Source organism: Aulostomus chinensis, chromosome 23 (assembly GCF_037954235.1).
Source record: "Aulostomus chinensis isolate RoL2024-O1b breed Wild chromosome 23, RoL_Achi_v1.0, whole genome shotgun sequence".
NCBI classification, from domain to species: domain Eukaryota; kingdom Metazoa; phylum Chordata; class Actinopteri; order Syngnathiformes; family Aulostomidae; genus Aulostomus; species Aulostomus chinensis.
Genome location: NC_141342.1, coordinates 3,955,001 through 3,975,577, shown reverse-complemented (window position 1 = coordinate 3,975,577; position 20,577 = coordinate 3,955,001). Strand labels below are relative to the sequence as shown.

Genomic DNA, 20,577 nt, shown 5'->3' with positions numbered 1-20,577 from the left:
TGGTAACTAGTGACTCCAGACAGATGACGAGACATCCACGAAATGAAAATGTGCCTTTGCATAAGCGGGCGATGTGACCCGAAGACAAAGTACATGGAAAAAAAAAAACCCCGATGGAGAGAACAGAGGGCAAAACCTCCAACCTCTTTTTTTTTATATTCTTGTAGCTCTTATTTATTTGCGTTTACTGTTTGTTTTTTTTTCCATTTAAACTTCCTGAGCTTTAGTGCTGAGCATTTATATTTGGTCATATTGTATTTTTACGTTTGTGTTCTAAATGTATTCATCTATTATTGCACAACTTATTGTGCCACTTGGGACAAATAAAGGTATTATTTCATTATTCCAATGATGTTGTTGTTCAGGATATTTTCACACTTGGAGGCCAGCGGTAATAACTATAATTATAATTATATTTCACACCCCAGATCTCTTCTCATGTACAGCCGCTTCACCATATCAGTTTTACCTAAAACTATAAACTGAGTACATGCGACGCTCATGCTTAAGACCACTAAGTGTAGTTTTATTTTCTAGGCACACAGTGACTCACAGCTACTTACAAAACAGAAATACTGACAACGCAACCTACACCAATAAAGATCATCTCAACTGAACACCATCATGCAGATAAAAGGGCCTTTACTTATTATAAATGTGTTGAACTGTTGGCAAGCAGCGTAAAAAACTGTCACCTTGAAACTAATGTCCATGAATCCTTCGCAGCAGTGCATGCTGGGAAGCTTCGCTGCTTGCCTATTGTATGTGACAGTGTCTCCACTTCATCAGCGGGAACTAATTTTGTCTTGGTAGCTCCTACTTTGGAGGGACGCGGCTGATTTAAAGTAGATCTTGTTGAGATTTGTTGTAGAGCTGCAAATAAAAGACAAAGCTGTGGTCAATATGATAGCTCAGCTAAAGCTTTCAGATGAAAGATGCAGCGTCTCGCCTCAAAACGTCCAGGACCTCGCTTCAGAGCTACAGACGCAAGGAAAGGCGTGTGCGCAAGTTGTGACGGCCTCCTGCCTTTCCCTTCAGGTGGATGCCAGTCATGTGGGGGCGGATGCTGTCCTTCTGCAGATTGATGGCTTTGGGGTAGAAAAACCTGTAAGCTTCTTCTCATGGAAATTCAACTCGTATCAGTTAAACTACTCCACGATAGAAAAGGAAGCACTTGCCCTGATATGGGCACTCAAATATTTTGATGTTTATGTGGGTTCTGGTGTTGTACCTGTGGTGGTCCACACCGACCACAATCCCTTGGCCTTTCTTAGCTCTCTGCAGTGTCCGAACCAACGACTGATACGGTGGTCGCTATTGCTGCAGTCATATTGGTTGGATATCCGCTACATTAAAGGCTCAGATAATGTTGTGGCGGATGCTTTGTCCCGAGCTCCTTATCGATAGTCGCCTGTGTGGATAATCCTGTGCTTGTTATCCATTTGTCTGCTTCCTTGCCTCCCCTTTTTCCCTCTTAATTCGCTTCCCAGGTACCAGGTTGCTGAGGGAGGAAGTAGGATGGCAAAGGTGAAGCAGGAGTGGGTGGCAAGTATTGTGTTGGTCTAGTAACAGTAGACAGGTCAGCCATGTAACATGTAAGTTGTGACAGTTGATAACATAACTTGAGTTTTTAAAATGGGATGTGTTAGTAATTTGATTGGGTGATTTTGTTTATTTTGGTTCTGGGGTTGGAACCCCGTTCCTATGGAGGGGGGTGTGACGGCCTCCTGCCTTACTGGGTCTGCTTATGTTGTTTTTCCCCATGTCTGATGTTCTGTTTGTTTCCCTGCAGGCCTCAGGAGGAGGGGCCAATTAGTCCAACTGGGAGCACCTGGCCAGTGCTCCCAGGGGTATAAAAGGCTGGCTGATCAGGCCGTTTTCTCTCTTCCTCCACATGCTTGGCACCTTTTGGTTTGGTTGGCTTCGGCCATGTTAGCATTTTATGTTCACACCATACAACACTCTCCACACCATGTCCCATACATACACCACTGACGACACACCTCATACCTGTATTGAGTATTTTTAGTTATCCTTGCTTTTAAGTAAACTTATCCATTTCTTTATGAACTACTGTGTCTCTCCCCTTTTTTCTTGTCATGGCTCCTGAGCAGAGTCATGACAAAGTGGGGGTTCGTCCAATTATAGTGTAATTGTGCAGATTGTAAGCCTTGATTACTTTTGTGATGGTAGTTAATCTACTAGGGTGAAGCACAGTTTTTTGAGTTGAGAATGACTGATTTTTGTTTCAGTGTTGTGGCCAGGGGGTTTAGGTGTCAGCGAGTGCAGATTTGTTTGTGAGTGCATTATTCCCTGTTAGGCATAGCGGCGGTACCCCCTTGGGTTTGTCGGTTTGTTTTTTTTCTTGTAGTGTTGCAGTAAACGTGGTTGGAGCAACTGCTCAGGAGCACTTTCCGTAGTTGTAGGGAAGTGGCCATTTTTTGGTGGTTTTTCTGCGCTAGCGGAAGCCAGTGCATAAGTACCCGCCATTGGCACTGCATGAAGACTAGGGTTGAGTCTAGTTAGATTTGGGTAGGTAGAGGGGATAAGCACTCTTGGTGGGTTAATTTGGACCCTGTACCCACCGTGTTGGCACTTGCTTGGCCCTCTGTAGCTGTGGTGTTGTGGGGTTTAGACATTTGGTTTTGTTGCATGATGGCTGATATTACTGATTTTGTTAGTGCTCCATCAGAGGAGTTTTTGGACAGGTGTACAAAGGAGCAGCTGTTAAGAATAGCAGAGCATTATGACATTGGCATTCCTGATAAGCGGTTGAAAGATAATGTTAAAGTGATATTGAAAGCAAATCTAAGGGAAAGTGGGGTTTTGGCTCTTCAGGAAGAAGTATCCGCCCCTCTGGTGTCTAATCTAACTTCTGCTGCTGGGTTGATACCATCAGTTATGGCGACTGGTGGTTTGACATTTGACCAGCAGAAGGAGTTGTTGTTGTTGCAGTTGGAGCATGATGGCATAAGACACAAGGCTGATATTGAAAGGGACAGACTCAAGCTTGAGCAGGCAACGTTGGCTTTAGAGCAGAGGAAGCTTGACCTAATTGAGAATGGGAGGTTGGCTGCTGATGGTTCTAGGGAGGTAGAGAGGTCCTCCTTTAGTCTTGGGTCTACAAAGGAGTCTTTTGATATTTTGGGCAACCTGAAACTGTTGCCAAAGTTTAATGAAAAAGACCCAGAGACATTTTTCTTTGTTTGAGCATGTGGCCGACACAAGGAGGTGGCCAGAGCCTGCTCGTGCTGTAATGTTGCAATGTGTGTTGACTGGGAGAGCCCAAGAGGCTCTCATCTTTGTCTTTGTGTGAATTTTCTGTCTGACCTACCTCTCTCCATCTCGCAGGAAGACCTGAAAGCGGAACAGCGAGCTGATCCGTCTTTGAAGGGCTTGTTTGAGCAGGTGCTTCCTGGTGAGGAGGTAAAAAGTAGCTCTCGGGGCTACTTCAAGCATAGTGATCTGTTGGTACGAAAGTGGGTGCCTCTTGGTGACAGTTTTGTTGGGGACCCCATTATTCAGATTGTGTTGCCAGTTAAGTTTCGGGAATCAGTGTTGAAACTAGCTCATGAGGAATCTGGACATTTGGGGGTCAGGAAAACCTATGATAGGGTTTTGCGAAATTTCTTTTGGCCCCATTTGAAAAAGGATGTTGCGGCACATATTAAAACATGACATACTTGCCAACTCACTGGGAAACCCAACCAGAGCATAGCTCCTGCTCCTTTGTCACCCATTTCACCTGTCTGCCAGCCATGTGAACATCTGATAATTGATTGTGTGGGTTCACTTCCGCGTTCGAAGTCTGGTGCAAGTTATCTCCTAACAGTAATGTGTCAGAGTATTCGTTATTCGGCCACATACCCATTGCGCACTATTACGGCAAGGGCTGTGGTTTGTGCTCTTTCACAGTTTATTTCTATTTTTGGTATCCCAAAGATCATCCAAACTGACCAGGGGTCGAACTTCACTTCCCATCTCTTCGCTCAAGTACTGAAACAACTTCATGTCAAGCACAACAAAGCATCTGCTTACCATGCACAGTCAGGGTGCTCTAGAGCGGTTCCATCAGACTTTGAAGTCTCTGTTACGTGCTTATTGTACTCAGATGGAGAGGGATTGGGAGGAGGGGTTGCCTTGGTTGATGCTAGCTGCTAGGGAGGTGACACAAGAAAGTACTGGTTTCAGTCCAAATGATCTGGTATTTGGGCACACAGTGCAGGACCCCTTGACTGTGCTGTATGATCAGTGGAAGGAAGCGGATCCTCCTAAAGGTCTCATTGACTACGTAAATGGGTTTCGTCATAGGCTTTATGCAGCTGGGGAGCTCGCTAAACAGAAGCTGTCATCTGCGCAGGGGAAAATTAAGAAATTGTGACAGACGCGCAGAGAGTCGTGTGTTCAGTGTTGATCAGGTTCTAGCACTTCTGCCTATTGTCAGCTCGCCCTTGGAAGCCAAATTTACTGGTCCACATAAGATCCTGCGAAAAGTGTCTGAAAAAAACTATATTATAACCACTGCTGAGCGCAGGAAGTCAACCCAACTGTGCCACATGAATTTGTTAAAAGCTTATTACTGCCGTGTGTCTGTTAAACCTGAGGGTGAAGTTCAGTCTTCTCCGGGGGGGTGCAGGCCGCGTGTCCAGTGGGGAGGGTGTCTGTTGTTTCTGCTCCTCAGTGTCAAAGTTGAGGTGGAGGATGGGTTGCCTTGTCTTGATGTTGCAATATTACAAGGGCGTTTAAAGAACTCTGAATCATTGTGCAACTTGGAGAGTCTTTTGGGTCACCTTACAACATCTCAGCAGGCAGATCTGTCAGGACTTATTAGAGCTTTCGCTTGTTTGTTTAATGATGCGCCCACCCAGACCCATCTTATCGAGCATGATATAGATGTTGGTGATGCTAAGCCCATTAGACAAAGGTTCTACCGGGTCAACCCTGAAAAACGTAACTACTTGGATGCTGAGGTGAGATATATGCTGGATCATGGAATTGCTGAGCCCTCATCCTCAAGCTGGGCCTCACCTTGTCTTATGGTCCCTAAATCAGACAACACCCTTCGGTTCTGCACCGATTTTCGTAAGGTGAATGCAGTGAGTAAGCCAGATTCTTTCCCCCTTCCGCGAATGGAGGACTGTCGACCAGGTTGGCCATGCTAAGTACGTTAGCAAATTTGATTTATTAAAAGGGTATTGGCAGGTCCCACTGTCTGAGCGTGCACGTGAGATTTCCGCATTCATAACCCCCAATGGGTTGTTTTCCTATCGCGTCATGCCTTTTGGGTTGTGTAATGCCCCTGCCACATTCCAGCGGCTCATGACTAAAGTTATGGAGGATTTGGAGGGTTGCGCTGTTTATTTGGATGATGTTGTTGTTTGTTCTGACTCATGGTCTTCTCATTTGCAGCGCATCCAGATGCTGTTCTCCTGCTTGACTGAGGCCCAGCTCACCATCAACCTTACTAAGTGTGAGTTTGCGAGGGCGACAGTGACCTATCTGGGTCGAGTGGTTGGACAGGGTACAGTTAGGCCAGTGCAGGAAAAAATCAGAGCTGTTGAGCAGTATCCTCCGCCTGCCACAAAGAAGGAACTCATGCGTTTCCTTGGCCTAGTGGGATACTACAGGAGTTTTTGCAGGAATTTTTCTGAAGTGGTAGCACCCCTTACTGACTTGCTAAAAGGAAAGGCAACTTTTGTGTGGACCCCTGTTTGCCAACAGGTTTTTGAGAAGGTGAAGGCCCTGTTGTGCAGTGCCCCAGTTTTGGCAGCCCCACGGTTTATCGACCATTTTCCCTTCAGGTGGATGCCAGTCATGTGGGGGCGGATGCTGTCCTTCTGCAGATTGATGACTTTGGGGTAGAAAAACCTGTAAGCTTCTTCTCATGGAAATTCAACTCGTATCAGTTAAACTACTCCACGATAGAAAAGGAAGCACTTGCCCTGATATGGGCACTCAAATATTTTGATGTTTATGTGGGTTCTGGTGTTGTACCTGTGGTGGTCCACACCGACCACAATCCCTTGGCCTTTCTTAGCTCTCCGCAGTGTCCGAACCAACGACTGATACGGTGGTCGCTATTGCTGCAGTCATATTGGTTGGATATCCGCTACATTAAAGGCTCAGATAATGTTGTGGCGGATGCTTTGTCCCGAGCTCCTTATCGATAGTCGCCTGTGTGGATAATCCTGTGCTTGTTATCCATTTGTCTGCTTCCTTGCCTCCCCTTTTTCCCTCTTAATTCGCTTCCCAGGTACCAGGTTGCTGAGGGAGGAAGTAGGATGGCAAAGGTGAAGCAGGAGTGGGTGGCAAGTATTGTGTTGGTCTAGTAACAGTAGACAGGTCAGCCATGTAACATGTAAGTTGTGACAGTTGATAACATAACTTGAGTTTTTAAAATGGGATGTGTTAGTAATTTGATTGGGTGATTTTGTTTATTTTGGTTCTGGGGTTGGAACCCCGTTCCTATGGAGGAGGGTGTGACGGCCTCCTGCCTTACTGGGTCTGCTTATGTTGTTTTTCCCCATGTCTGATGTTCTGTTTGTTTCCCTGCAGGCCTCAGGAGGAGGGGCCAATTAGTCCAACTGGGAGCACCTGGCCAGTGCTCCCAGGGGTATAAAAGGCTGGCTGATCAGGCCGTTTTTTCTCTTCCTCCACATGCTTGGCACCTTTTGGTTTGGTTGGCTTCGGCCATCTTAGCATTTTATGTTCACACCAAAAAACACTCTCCACACCATGTCCCATACATACACCACTGACGACACACCTCATACCTGTAATGAGTATTTTTAGTTATCCTTGCTTTTAAGTAAACTTATCCATTTCTTTATGAACTACTGTGTCTCTCCCCTTTTTTCTTGTCATGGCTCCTGAGCCGAGTCATGACAAAGTCGACCAAAGCTTCCAAGACTTTATTTTACTGGAGGCAGTCACTACATTCATGTGCTACTGTTTTCGGGAGATGCTGAGGTTTGATTCACTCGCGTCAAAAGTGGCAACACTCTTTCACCTGAACTCCTCCGGAGTGGAGGATGAGACTTTGACACTACAAGCCGACATTCAGCGTAAGTCCAGGGCTCATGGACAGTTCTGAAACTTACTCACTAAGGAAAAGTACCCAAACATGAGGAAATGTGCTGCCTTCATGACTGCATTTTTTTTTGGCTCCACTTACTTATGTGAGTCAGCCTTCTCCTGTATGAATCCTCCAAGTCCAAATATCACTCCACCATGGCTGATCATCATTCTGAGGTGTGCTTGAGGCCGGCTATCAGCAGCTGCTGTCCGGACTATGCATCCCTGGCTGATTCCACTCAGTGCAAGTCAGGGTCAGGTAATGACAAAATGTACACGCTTGTATTGCACAATATGGGTTCATGCAGTTTTGCAAGGTACACCAGCATATATTGTAAATATAAAGAATCCTCCATATTTTCGATAAATACCTGTTTTGCTTTTTTTGTAGGTATCATTTTGACTCGGCCATTTTATATTGGCACTTTCACTGAAGTGTGGGCACCCCTGCACGATATGAAGGTTTGAACCCACCTGATTGATGCTAACTGTCTGTGCACACACACACTAAGAACCTGTTCTTGGCGCGCCTTGATAAAGACTAAAAAGAACTGAGAGCTTTCCTGAAAAGCCCATTGATTTTTGTTTTTGTCTGCAACTTAAATCTCTTTGACACATGGCAGCTGTGGTGGGGGTGCCAGCTTACCTGTCTGCAGGCTATCTGGAAGTACTGTGGCACAGCAGGACTCTAAGTGATCAAAGAAGGGAATTTCAAGCTGTGGCAGCTTGAAACATTGAATTGGAAACAAATTCAGCCTGAAAATAAAAGAGCTGAAGCTTTCTGTCTTTGAGGAGAAAAAATCCCCTGTGCATGCTAACAGCTGCTGGGGGTGGAGGACGGACTGACAGTATCAAGCAGGGTCACACTGTGAAACTTGTATCTGCAACAACCTGTCTTCCATCTCTACCGTACCCCCCACCACCACCACCCCCAGTGGATGGGTGACTATGGCCTTGCTATAAAACCCTGCAGCTCCCTCCTCACAGCTTAGAGAACAATAGAAGCTGGAACGTTCTTGCAAGCTCCTTAATTACAGCACTGAGACGCAGAAAACAATGTTCCATCGTGGAAGGAGGGCACAAGCATGCTGGGAGCTGGGAGGTCGATGGTGGTGTCATCGCCTTTAGGGCAGAAGCACACAACCTTTATGTATGGATGGATGTATGAACCAGCCCGGCGCTGAGTCTTTGCGTGCAGAATCGGACGAAAAACAGTATTATTGATGCATAAAATACCACAGCACACGTGCAAGCACTGAGTGTGTGAGAGAGTGTGTATGTGGCATATATCAAGTGTGTGTGTGTAACAGAACTGTGTGTATAGTGCCAGTTTGATAAGGCTTTGGGCAAAGGGCACATGTTGTGGCTAAACAATGAGAAAGAGCTATTTTCAGCTGGAGCTCATTAGGACAGCGTGTGTGTGTGTGTGTGTGTGTGCATGTGCATGTGCGTGCACGTGTGTGTGTGTGTTCATCTCTTGACTGCCTCTGGCTTGTCAATCAGCGCTGCCTCACTCACATGTGACTTCTTGCAGCATCATCAGGGGTCATCATTACTTCATGTCTCCCTTATACAGACAATACACCGTCACTAAAGAGTCTCCTGCTTTTCTATACCCTAAATTTAAAGGGATTTAGCTTAATCAGCCCAATGCTTGGAACACAACAAGGGTACATTAATAATGCTTAATTAGCCGTCAACAGTCCAGTGGTTCGTATTAAAGTTGCAGGTTACAGCAAAGACGAATGTAAACCTGGGGGTGGGGAACAGTGAGGTGATACTGAAGGGATTCAGGTTCCTGCGTCCCCAGAGGAGCCTTAATGAATGACAGAGGGGCACGGTAACATCGGCACATCATGGTTTTCGGCACTGATATTGATATGTTTATTTGATGTATTTTTTGATGGGTGATATTTATATCAACCCAGTTTTACTCAAGACTCTTCATCTTTGCTCATCGTCTGTCATTTAGGAGTTAGAAAAAAATGCAGTAAATATATCTGTTGTGGGCTATTCCAAATGTTTAGGAAAGAGACTTAAATAAGTTCCAACATTCACGCAGGATGTGAATATCACATGAACTTATTTCCAAACAGATAATAGTGACATTGGTAATTATCAAGTATCTGCCAAAGAAGTTGTAAAAATATTGGCATAACTGTTACCAGCAAAATCTACAATCCCACATCCCCAGTTAATTATGCTTAAGTAACGCTTATTCAGCTGTTTTATATATACACCCGAGCATTAACTAGAAGTCTGCAGCAGGTTCATTTAAAACGGGTACGAGAAGAAATGATTTTAGTACTGCTCACTTTCTGTGGCTGCACGAGTTCTCAAAGTCCCTGGATCCTACAAAACCTGAAATCCAAGCAACAGTATTTTAAAGCAGATTTTCTCTTAAAGATTAGCAATCTGGACCAGAACTCCCAGCATCCATGAAAAGCTCAGCCTGTTGTTAAGTTGTTGTCCCTCTCAATGGCCAAAGGTTTTACTTGATTTAAACGAACTCAAACCCTTCCAGTTTGGTGCGAGCGTGAACCGGCCACTAACTGGAGGGGCCACAGTTGTTTTCAGCATAAACCCAAGTGTTTGTTGGTCCAGTTTAGGGCTGGAGACAGAATTATACCGGATGACGCTTGAGAGTCTGTCAACTAACGTTTGGGCCATTTTCTTTTTCTTTTTCTTTTTTTTTTCTTACAGTTGGTGGCCATCAAATGCCATTAGCTTCAAGCTAAATCTAGAATGCTGGCTCTTCAGTCATGCAGGTTGGAAAAAAAAACATCTTTTAAGAGCTGAAGACACTGATTTGGGAGTACTTTAAAGTCAAAATACACATTTTGGGTTAAGTATAGTTAAACCTATTACCATACTTCCATTCAGAGCGAGGCTGTTTTGTAGGGGATTGAGACTATCCTTGCCAAAGAGCTTGTCACTTGTACAAGTGAAGTGTTGAAATTACAAACAACATATACATCTAAATATAATAGATAAAGATTTATTTCACTAAATACACGATTGACAAGTAAAACCGTCTGTTTTCATTTCTCTTTCCCTTTCTACAAACCCACATTGCATAATTACACAAGGAAATCTGAACTGAACACGTTATCATGATGGCGCCAGTGATGAGCCTGGGGCCGCTCCCTGCGGACCAGAACCAGGCGTGAGCAACAGAGTCTATCCGAACACATCCAGGGACTTTCTTGTTTTTTGTAGCTGGTAGGTGGAGACTTTGACATGTATCTGTCACTTGTGCTGGCAGCTCTACCGTGTTAGCACATCAGTCAGTGCCCAAACTCAGGACACAGAGACCGTCCCAGGAACAATGTGACTGTTAAAATAAGTCTGATGGGCTGTGTGGTTCTTGAGCTGCTGCTGCGTGTTCCCTTACACTTAACCTAAGAGGTAGCGCAAACAGAGAGCGAGAGATAGAGAGAGGGGAAGGTGCTTCAGGCGGCGAGGCCGACGAAAGAACAGTTTATACATTGCAGGTCCACATGTGGACGGTTTACATATTTGGCAGCGATCATCAAATGTCAACAAGATACTTGACTTCCAGACTAAAGATGGAAAGTTCACACCACCTTGGACTGACAGATTGAGTGGATCCCGCTGAGCTGCAAATGCACCCTGATGTGTTTAGAATTTATGGATCAGCTGAGGCGTGTGTGTGTGAGTGTGCAGCTTCAGCTATAAATCACCTGGCTGTGTTTCCTCCAGATGTTCACATGCACCCCACATCTGGCCCGTGTCTACTGACGATTTACTGCACTACACCTACTCTTGATATTAAAATGTGGCTCCTGCAGTGTCCGTGTAGGATTATAATTCCTTTCAGTGGAGAGACAACCATGATGTCAGACACTAACAATCTGAGCTGGTCAAAGGTAAAAAATAAACATAGACATGGAAAACTGCACCAAGAACATTAAATTGAGACGGCCTCACAGCTGCAGCCCTGTGCTCTCACTCAATAGTGGAATAGTAAAAAACTTGTGTCCCCTTCAATCATTTCAACTCAAAAACAGGATGATGGCAGCCATGAAAGGTGCCAGCAGACGCACGAGCTTCATCAAGGTGCAGACTCTTTCACAAGGACACTATGACCAAAAAAATCTTGAAATCTTACCTGTCCAAGCTGAGAGCCTGCTGAGGCTGGCCTGCTCACCTGTGGTGCCTCTGCTGCCTCAGTGGGTAGTAAGCTAGTGGCTCAGCTAGTAGGTAAGCTAGTGTGTAAGCCAGCGGTCAAGCTAGTGGGTAAGCTAGTAGGTAAGCTAGTGGGTAAGCTAATGGGTTAGGCAACGGTCAAGCTAGAGGGTAGGCTAGTAGGTAAGCTAGTGTGTAAGCCAGCGGTCAAGCTAGTGGGTAGGCTAGTAGGTAAGCTAGTGGGTAAGCTAATGGGTTAGCCAACGGTCAAGCTAGAGGGTAGACTAGTAGGTAAGCTAGTGGGTAAGCTAATGGGTTAGCCAACGGTCAAGCTAGAGGGTAGGCTAGTAGGTAAGCTAATGGGTTAGCCAACGGTCAAGCTAGAGGGTAGGCTAGTAGGTAAGCTAGTAGGTAAGCTAATGGGTTAGCCAACGGTCAAGCTAGAGGGTAGGCTAGTAGGTAAGCTAGTGTGTAAGCCAGCGGTCAAGCTAGTGGGTAGGCTAGTAGGTAAGCTAGTGGGTAAGCTAATGGGTTAGCCAATGGTCAAGCTAGAGGGTAGGCTAGTAGGTAAGCTAGTGGGTAAGCTAATGGGTTAGCCAACGGTCAAGCTAGAGGGTAGGCATGTAGGTAAGCTAATGGGTTAGCCAACGGTCAAGCTAGAGGGTAGGCTAGTAGGTAAGCTAGTGGGTAAGCTAATGGGTTAGCCAACGGTCAAGCTAGAGGGTAGGCTAGTAGGTAAGCTAATGGGTTAGCCAACGGTCAAGCTAGAGGGTAGGCTAGTAGGTAAGCTAGTGGGTAAGCTAATGGGTTAGCCAACGGTCAAGCTAGAGGGTAGGCATGTAGGTAAGCTAATGGGTTAGCCAACGGTCAAGCTAGAGGGTAGGCTAGTAGGTAAGCTAGTGGGTAAGCTAGTGGGTTAGCCAACGGTCAAGCTAGAGGGTAGGCTAGTAGGTCAGCTTGGGGATGTCCTTTGTCATGGTGATCATGACTTTTAACCACCAAATTTTCTCCTTGAGGTCAAACGTCATGCTGGAGTTCCAGTGAATATTCACACTAGAAGAAATTCCCTGGGAGTGCTTCTGGGAATACTGTGTTCAAAACAATGTTACGTTCATGTGAGGTGACCTTGACCAGTTCATCATCAAGTCCCTTCAGATATTGAGCCAAATTTGAAGAATTTCCTTCAAGGTGTCCCAGAGATAGTCGAACAGATGGATGGACAACCTGAAAACAAAATGTCTCTTTGATTTACACTCGTTTGAAACAGAGAGGACACACATCGTTTCTCTCATAGGATCTGGGTTTTTGACACAGATGACACTTGGTGCACCACAGTAACTTTGGAGGGGTTCAGCTCAGTTCCGGAGTGGCCATGAGCAGCTTCCCTCATAACGATGATAATCAATCACACAACATATAATGTCCAACACTGATTGGATTGAGTGGTGAAAGCACCACATCGTAAATCATTTGATTATGTCTGGATTAAGCTTCTAGGCAATTAGAGAGGCAGATTTTGTCGTGGGCTTGTTTACAAGCTAATAAATTAGCACATAGAAGGGACACAATGAGCCAAAAAACATAACTAAGAGCCTTCAACTAATCACTTGACACCGTCGACTGGACAGCCATTTATCTGCGGTTAGATCCCTGCCCTCCTGCTGCAACTCAGACACTCACATTGACATGAAATATGATGCTCTGAAATAACTCCTCCGTGTATCTCTGGGACTTGTGCAAGCATATGTTCACACCACACCCACTTATTACCTGCACCATGGAGGTAATAATGTTCTCAGTGCTGTTAGTCATCCGTCTGTGAGGCCAACTTTTAACAAACTTGGTGCAGCACTAGAGAACGAGCTGGGGAAGGACACGTTAAATTCTGCAGCAGATCTGAATGAAGAATGAATGAATGAATGTTGGAAAATTAAGAGAAAACAAGGAAAGAAAACAAGAATAACGTATGAAAAGGAGGAGGACTAAGTGTAAACTGAATTCCCTACTTCTTACTCACATCAATTAAACGTAGCAATTCAATTGGTAACCCAAATATGACCATGAAAAGCCTCCCAAATGTGTTTACCACTCGACTATTGTTATATAAAAAAATCTGTTTTCATAATTAACAGTTATTATATTATTGAACCAAATAACTCAAAATTGATGTACAGACCAAAATCCACTGACAAGAATACAAATCAACCCTGACAAGTCCTTAAACCTCTTAAAATTTGCTTTTTGATCGTCAGGTTCATTAAATCCAAGCAGACTCCATAAATCCACGTCACAGTCCAAAGTACACATTCTCCTCACATTGATGAACACAACACACACACACACACACACACACATACACATTTTTCCCTATTATTGATGCAGCCAGCGATGCGAGATAGATACATATGTTTCTACACCAGCTTGGAGTGAGTTCTCCTCCTTGGCGGAGGTATGCGCTCTCACCTGCTTCCTCGTTTCCAGGAGCTCTGGCTGCTTCAGCCACAAGTCTTCCCGTGTGTTTGTTTCCTATTATTCACTCAGGGGGCTCTCACGGTGAGCGATGATCTCTTCGCAGCAGCTCTGATCACGTTCGCACCTGGAAGCTCCCCTGCACAGCCACAATTGGCTCTGCTGACTCTGGAGCAGTTGGGGTTAAGGGGCTTGCTCAAAGGCACCTCGGTAGAACTAATGAGGGCGGGGCCAGTGCTGCTTCTTCACTTTCGCCACAAACGAACATATATCAATCTGTGATTATATATGTGTATATGACTTTTTTCCCAATGGGAGCAGCAGCTCTTCTTTGAATTAGTGCCACACTCTCCCTTTGCCTCGTTTGTAATTTGCCAGCAACAAACTCCTGTTATTGAACTCTAAAAGGGCAAACTCTCGTTTTGCCCTTTCTCCACCTTGTTTACTACTAACTCAACAAATGCTTAATAACACAACAGTGAAAATAACGCCCCAGTCAGTGCCATAAATCCCATCTAACACGACGGAAATGAATTCAGCTACAATCTAGTGCACCCAGGTATTAAAATTCAGCAAGTGTGCCTCAAAATAGCTCCCCAACAAACATCCCCAGCTGGAGTTCTGATGAATGCTGTGAGCTTCTCTGCAGGACTTGATGAGGCTGCTGAAGAGATGAAGGAAGGTAAGAAGACAGATATCCTCCTCAGTCCACACCCACCTGCCGCCATCACCGCTCTACCCACATGACATTTCCCCTGAGGGGCAAGGACCGAACCAAATCATCCACACATTAACACCGCTTTTAGTCCTGTGATTAGGATGAGCAATGGCCGGATACCCTAATGGGTGAGTTGGTGTGCACGGTGTGAGTGTGTGTGTGTGTGTGTGTGTGTGTGTGTGTGTGTGCGGGCGCACACGTGTGTGATTGCCTGAGGAGCAACAGGGCTCCCCTACAACAGATCTGATTGACAAGAGGGTGAGATTGTAGAAGAGGCTTTGGAATGTCAGTGGTAGGGAGGGGGTTGATGTCTTAGTCATGCACGTACACAGAGTAAACACCTGCATACACACACGTGCTGCGATTCTGGTACAATTCTAAGGGTGTGTATTTAAATAAAACAGTGCATGAGTGGAATCAAGGTAAAAGTGGACCCCCCCGCCGGGTGCAAAGTGCCTTTGATTTATTTTTAACATGAATGTGCGCACTGGAAATTGAATCAGTGCTGATTTGGGTCTAATGGAGACAGATGGAGGAAAGGTCACGCCAATGTGGAACTTTTACGATCACATGTGTGAGTGGTGACAGATGAAGCCAGCGACTCAGGGATTTGCGCGTTTGCATTGCAATGAACAAGTATAGTGGTCTAAGTGTGTGTGTGTGCTTGTGTGTGAGTATAGCGATGAACTACAGTCCTTTAATAAAAGGCAGTGAGCTGGAAAATTGCACATAAATCTGTCTGAGTCCAAAGGCTGGGAAAAGTCAAAAGACGGCGCTGGTGCAGAGTGCTTGTGGCACACTGCGAGTGGAGCGACGTGTTCCTGACCCATTTTCCAGCCTTGATCACCTGGGTGATCACACCAAACCACAGATTAAAACACAGTCAGTCTCTGCCAGCCTGATCCATCGCAGGAATGTCACAGATTTGCTCATGTGATGATACAAATTGGGCTCATTATTCAAAAAGTGACAGAATTTCATCTGAAAACCTAGATGTCTTAATTGTAGTCAGATTAGCTTCGCTAGTCACCGACGTATATTATTGTCGTCCTTTAGTTTGCTGGATTCACGGCAGTTCAGGGATGAAGTTGCAACAAATTTGCCTTGTTCATCCGGTCCCATTTGTTTTCACACCGTCGTCCCTGCCAAGTGCTTCCAGCATTGTACACAAATGTCATGTGGTCAGAATAAAGGGGCCGCTGGAATGTAAGCAAGCTATTATAACATGTGAGCACTGCTGTCTTCCTTTCCACTGTTGTCCTTATAAAAAGAATCTGTGGTGTCACATATGTCCATTTATGCAATATTTTATAATGCAAGTCAAAAACAAAAAAACTCACTCAGCATTCCTCCTCCTCTCTCTGTCCCGCCTCAACTTCTCACAGCACAGTAGCACGTCACAAAAAGCACTACATACTATCTTCAAACACACTCATGTAAGGCGATGCATGTCCTTGGCCACACCTCTTTTAAGTGACGCAAAAGACATTTCGATTTCCAGTTTGAGTGTCCTGACTGGGACACATCTGTAGGAAATAGATCCGATTCAAAAAGACTTCCAAATGTGCTTTGAATCGGTTTCGCACAAGTGAGATTTCTTGCGGTTTTGGGGCATTCGGACACTCTAAACTCAATCTGGATATAATCTGGATTTACTAAAAGATCTGACATGGGCTGGTAGTCTGAACAAGGCAAAAATGTCTGCCAGAGATGGGACCTTGTACTTGCGACTTGGACTTGAGTCGCACTTAAATCGCACACAGTGACTTCAGACTATACTTGAGACTTGTGGTTTGGGACTTGTGAACAAGCTCAGTCTCCGAAAGCACACGTGTCATTATCCAATGCCTAACATTAGCACGTTGCAAGCTTTATTGGTGAATAATGCATTATTCTTTATTGTGTTTTTCATACCGCATCGATGTCGCTACCTGACGAAGGAGCGGTGATGAAGAACAAGCTCTGTTTTCTTCAGATAGAACTGCTGAGTTCCAAGCAGACTGACAGCAGATGATCACTCATTACCATCATTCGAGACTTGAGACTTGACTTGGACTTGAGCCCAAAGACTTGTGAGCATCTCTGAGGTGCATACGCAGCTCTGTCCATACACGGCCATCGACCTCTCTGGACAGACCATGGAGCGCAGCGCCAAGTTGTCAAGCTCAGCCCGTAGACCTGATGATCAGCTGACCCACCCAAGCAAGCTCGCTTCACCTGGTCAGTCACTTATCTCCTTCCAAACCCTCTAACGCCAAATATCTTTCAAGGCATCTTATTTAAGCTGCCTCTCTTCTTATTTTGTCTGCATGCGGTCTTGCAGCCCACCTCCAGCGTTTCCCACCTGCCAAAAAAGCCTTTAAACCCTCAAACATCTGGCTTTGTGTGCAGCGGGAAAGAGTTTAATCAGTCGTCACTCCACGTGTCAAAATCAAACATTTTTCACACGTCATAACTCTGTGTTCAGGGTAGAAACTGATGGTTTGACGAATATCTGGAAACTTCATTTCCATCCCATAAGGTTCTCATGCCATGGAAATGTTTTTAACTCCTCCAGTAGGACGGACCATAGATACGAGCTGGTAATGGTAAATAAACCTGGCAGCAAAGTTAGAGTTATGCTTGTGGGATTTAAAGTTAATAACATGATGAGAATAGAATCTGGCTTACCAGACACGTCAGTTTCACAAACAAATCTTAGCCGGTGCGCCCTGTCTGTCTCTCTGGGTGGTCACCGCCGCGAAACGATGCGCTTGATTTTAAAACAGGGGCTCTTTGACAGTTTTGCTGTTGTTAGCTGTCAGTTGCCATTAGCTACAAGCTAAATTTGCGTGGCTGGCTCTTTCTGCATTCTGTGGCCATAAAAGAAGTAATACAGGAGAGAAAAAAAGACACCTATCTTTGAGTACTTAGAAGCAAAATATATATTCTCGGGTGAAGTTTCCCTTTAAGGACTTGGTTATAGTTACAAAGTCAGAATACTTGGAAAAGTAAAGTGTTGATGTTAGAGGACAGAGTATGGAATGAAGGGCCAGTAGTTTTGCACTCACTTGGCACTCTGTTGATGGCTCTCAGCGGTCTCAGCACGCGAACTGTCCTCACGGCTGAAAAACTGACGTTATGCAGGTCGATGGAGTACTCCAACATCCTGCAACATATGGAGAAAAAGAGAGAGAGAGAGAGAGAGAATACATATGAAACTCAGCGCTGTCACAGCTCTCACTGAAGAACCTGCTCAACGTCATCTGGGAATAAAAATGTCAAGACAATCTATGTAGCCAATTATATTCTATACGTACAACATGCTCTCCCGCCCCACTCTAACTGCACAAGTCGTAATTAATCCTCTAATGAGCCGAATCACATTTACATTCTTGCCTTTGGAGACAAATGCAGTACATGTGTTCTGGCAAACAATATGCTTTGATTCCAAAGCTCATTGGACTGCAACTGTGGTGCATGTGTTTATGCTTGGATATGGAGCGCAGCGCACACGCAATGTTTGTGTCTGACAAACACAAGTACATCCACATCCACGCTTTTCAGTAAAGGGTGAGCTCCCGTTCCCCTGCACACGTAACCCACAAGGAGCAAGACCAGAGTGAGGCCTCGAAGCGAGATCACCCGTGTCGAACTGGGTGGGATCGAGACGGAGGAGGGAACCCCTCTGAGGATCATGGATTTCAGCATCGTGGGATCAATTGGAGACAACAAAACCTAGAGTCAGGCCATACATGTCCTTCTACCTGTGGAATCCAACAAAATATCTTTTTTTTAAGCTTCAAGCGAGTAAAAGCATGTGACTTGTAAGTAATTGCAAGATAAGTAATCAAGAAATGTGGTTAATAAGTAAATGGATGGTGTTTTAATCAAGTTGCGTGATGCTACTCAAATATCGGATGATTTCCTCGGAAATGGTTGTGTTTGCATGACCTTTTGACACAAAGTACAGGCTGTACGCATCGGTGAGGAGAACGGGATGTGAGGAAAGCAAAAACAGTGGATCTGTTTGGTCAAAGTGAGCAGGGTGCAGCGTTAATGGACACCCTGAGACACAGAAGCAGAAAGTCCCTGTTGTAAAGAGGGAGGTGGAACGATTTGAGGAGAAGTCAGCGAATTTCTACTGAGAGGGCTGAAGAGGAAGGTCAAAGGCCTCATGAGCGGCCCCCAAGTGACAGCCAGCGGATTGTAATCACGAGGATTGGCTGAGGAGAGAAGCAAGTCATCTGTGCCACGATAACTAATCAGAAAATGAGGAGGAGAGTTGTCGTCTCCTTCAGCCGTCTCTTCGTGTGAGGTGTACTCATCAGAGGATTTGGACCTTTGAGCCGGCTGAGTGTAAGAGCACTGGGATTCTGTTCTAGCAGAGGCATGAGCGACGGAGTCAGAGGTGCCAAAAGAAAGAGTCCAATGTTAGCTCAGTGCCTTTCAGACAAGAGTTGGCCCTCTTAAGAAAACACTCAGGGTGCAGGGTGAAATTAAAGGAAGATTTTCTCTTTTTCGACCTGCATTTTTATTTTTATTTTTTGAATTGTAGAATTTTTCCAAAACACCTGCATAAAGAAACGAGGATTTTGGGACGCCTCCCTGTGCTCTCCTTTGCTCCGTCTGAAGGAGCAGGTCACGGTCGATTTCTATCATTGATTGAGATTTTACTCTTGGTGGCAAAAATCTTAACTGCTCTTATTTTAGCACACTCATTAAATCTCTGCTTGCTACATGTGCTCATCTTATGAACTGTCTTCCTCCTTTTATCGACAAATTTATGATTTGCTGCATTGAAGATTTGCTTTGAGACATATTTACTATTTAGGTCAGTTTTATCTGATTAATACTGGAAATAACATAAGCATATATATAGGCGGCAAAGTGGAGCAGTGGTCCTCAGTGTGGCCCCCCAGCAAGAAGGTTGAGGGTGGAGCCCCGGCTGCAGCACGGGGTCTTTCTGTGTGAGTCTCCATGTTCTCCCTGTTCCTGCTGGGTTCTCTCTGGTACTCCAGCTTCCTCCACAGTCCAAAGACATCAAGAGGGACCAGGTTAATCCAGACTCTAAATTGACTGTAGGTGTGGCTGGGAGAGCCAATGGTTGTCTGTCTCTATGTGTTGATGGACTGGTGACCTGTCCAGGGGGAAGGCTGCCTCTTACCTGAAAGCTGCTGGAATATATATATGTGTGTGTGTGTGTGTGTGTGTGTGTGTGTGTGTGTGAGTGTGCACGTGTGCGTGTACAGACATACATATATGGAATACGTTTATGATAAAGATTGGAAATGTTTTTGGACAATATAATTACATTTACATTAAATTATGATGTTAAACTTAATTGGCAATCTTTGTCCTCATCAAGTCATTAAAAATTGTCTGCATCATGAATTCACAGCCTGTTTTTTGATTAATTCTGATTTATATCTACATGCTATTCCCTCTTAAGTTGATTTTTAATCAAATGATTAGATTATTGTTTGATGATATTTGATTATATGAATAAACAAAGCTATTGCCAATGCGCGTGATGTTGTCTTAATTGAACAAGAACGCCTGCAGTCAAAGTTGAATTGTGGACATTAAATTATATCCCTTTTTTAATGTTTCCGTTCTACTGGCTGTGGCGTGTGTCCATGCAATCCATTTACAAAGATGCCCCAGGGACTTTGTCATCCAAGCAACTTCACAAGTGCCTCTGATCCAACCCTCCGCAAAAGGCAGTGCTGGTTGTGGTGTCCCAGCACTGGGGCTGCTCTGTGGGATGTCCCGGCCAGAGTTAGCGGGGCAGCCACTCAGAGCTTCGCAAGTGAGAAGACAGGCAAGTCTCCTTGTCACCAGCCCCAAGTAGGTTTCGCCCAAAGCCTTTGACCCTCTGAATGGATGGAGCTGGTACATTGCCTCCTGATTACAAGTGGAGGGGGTTAACGTCGGGGATCAAACACCTCGCACAATCAACCTTCAAAGGAGGGAGCAGCGTGCGTGCATTCCCTTTGAGACGGGTGAATCACTCGTGATTGAGAGGAGGATGCGGCATCCACAGTACACAAAGGATCAATCTGGTACTTTGAGGTGGCACACACTCTTTAACGGCAGCTCTTTAGTGGCTGGCTCAGGATGTGATGGGAGGTTAGACGCAGCTTATGAGGAGAGGAATGCTGCAGCAAAACGTCTTTGTCTTGTTT

At 45.1% G+C, this 20,577-nt stretch overlaps 1 protein-coding gene across 13 annotated transcripts in view; it reads right to left on the bottom strand.

Annotated features, from left to right (window-relative positions):
- Positions 1-20,577, bottom strand: part of cacna1g (calcium channel, voltage-dependent, T type, alpha 1G subunit) — a 271,413-nt gene that overhangs the window by 123,090 nt on the left and 127,746 nt on the right. For all 13 annotated transcript variants that reach the window (XR_015111675.1, XM_086196398.1, XM_086196399.1 and 10 more), the window contains exon 5: positions 17,461-17,558. Coding sequence is in view for 12 of the 13 variants with exons in the window: in XM_086196398.1 (XP_086052524.1) it covers positions 17,461-17,558 (98 nt within the window). In the remaining variant the exon portion in view is untranslated. The remainder of the gene's footprint in view (positions 1-17,460; positions 17,559-20,577) is intronic.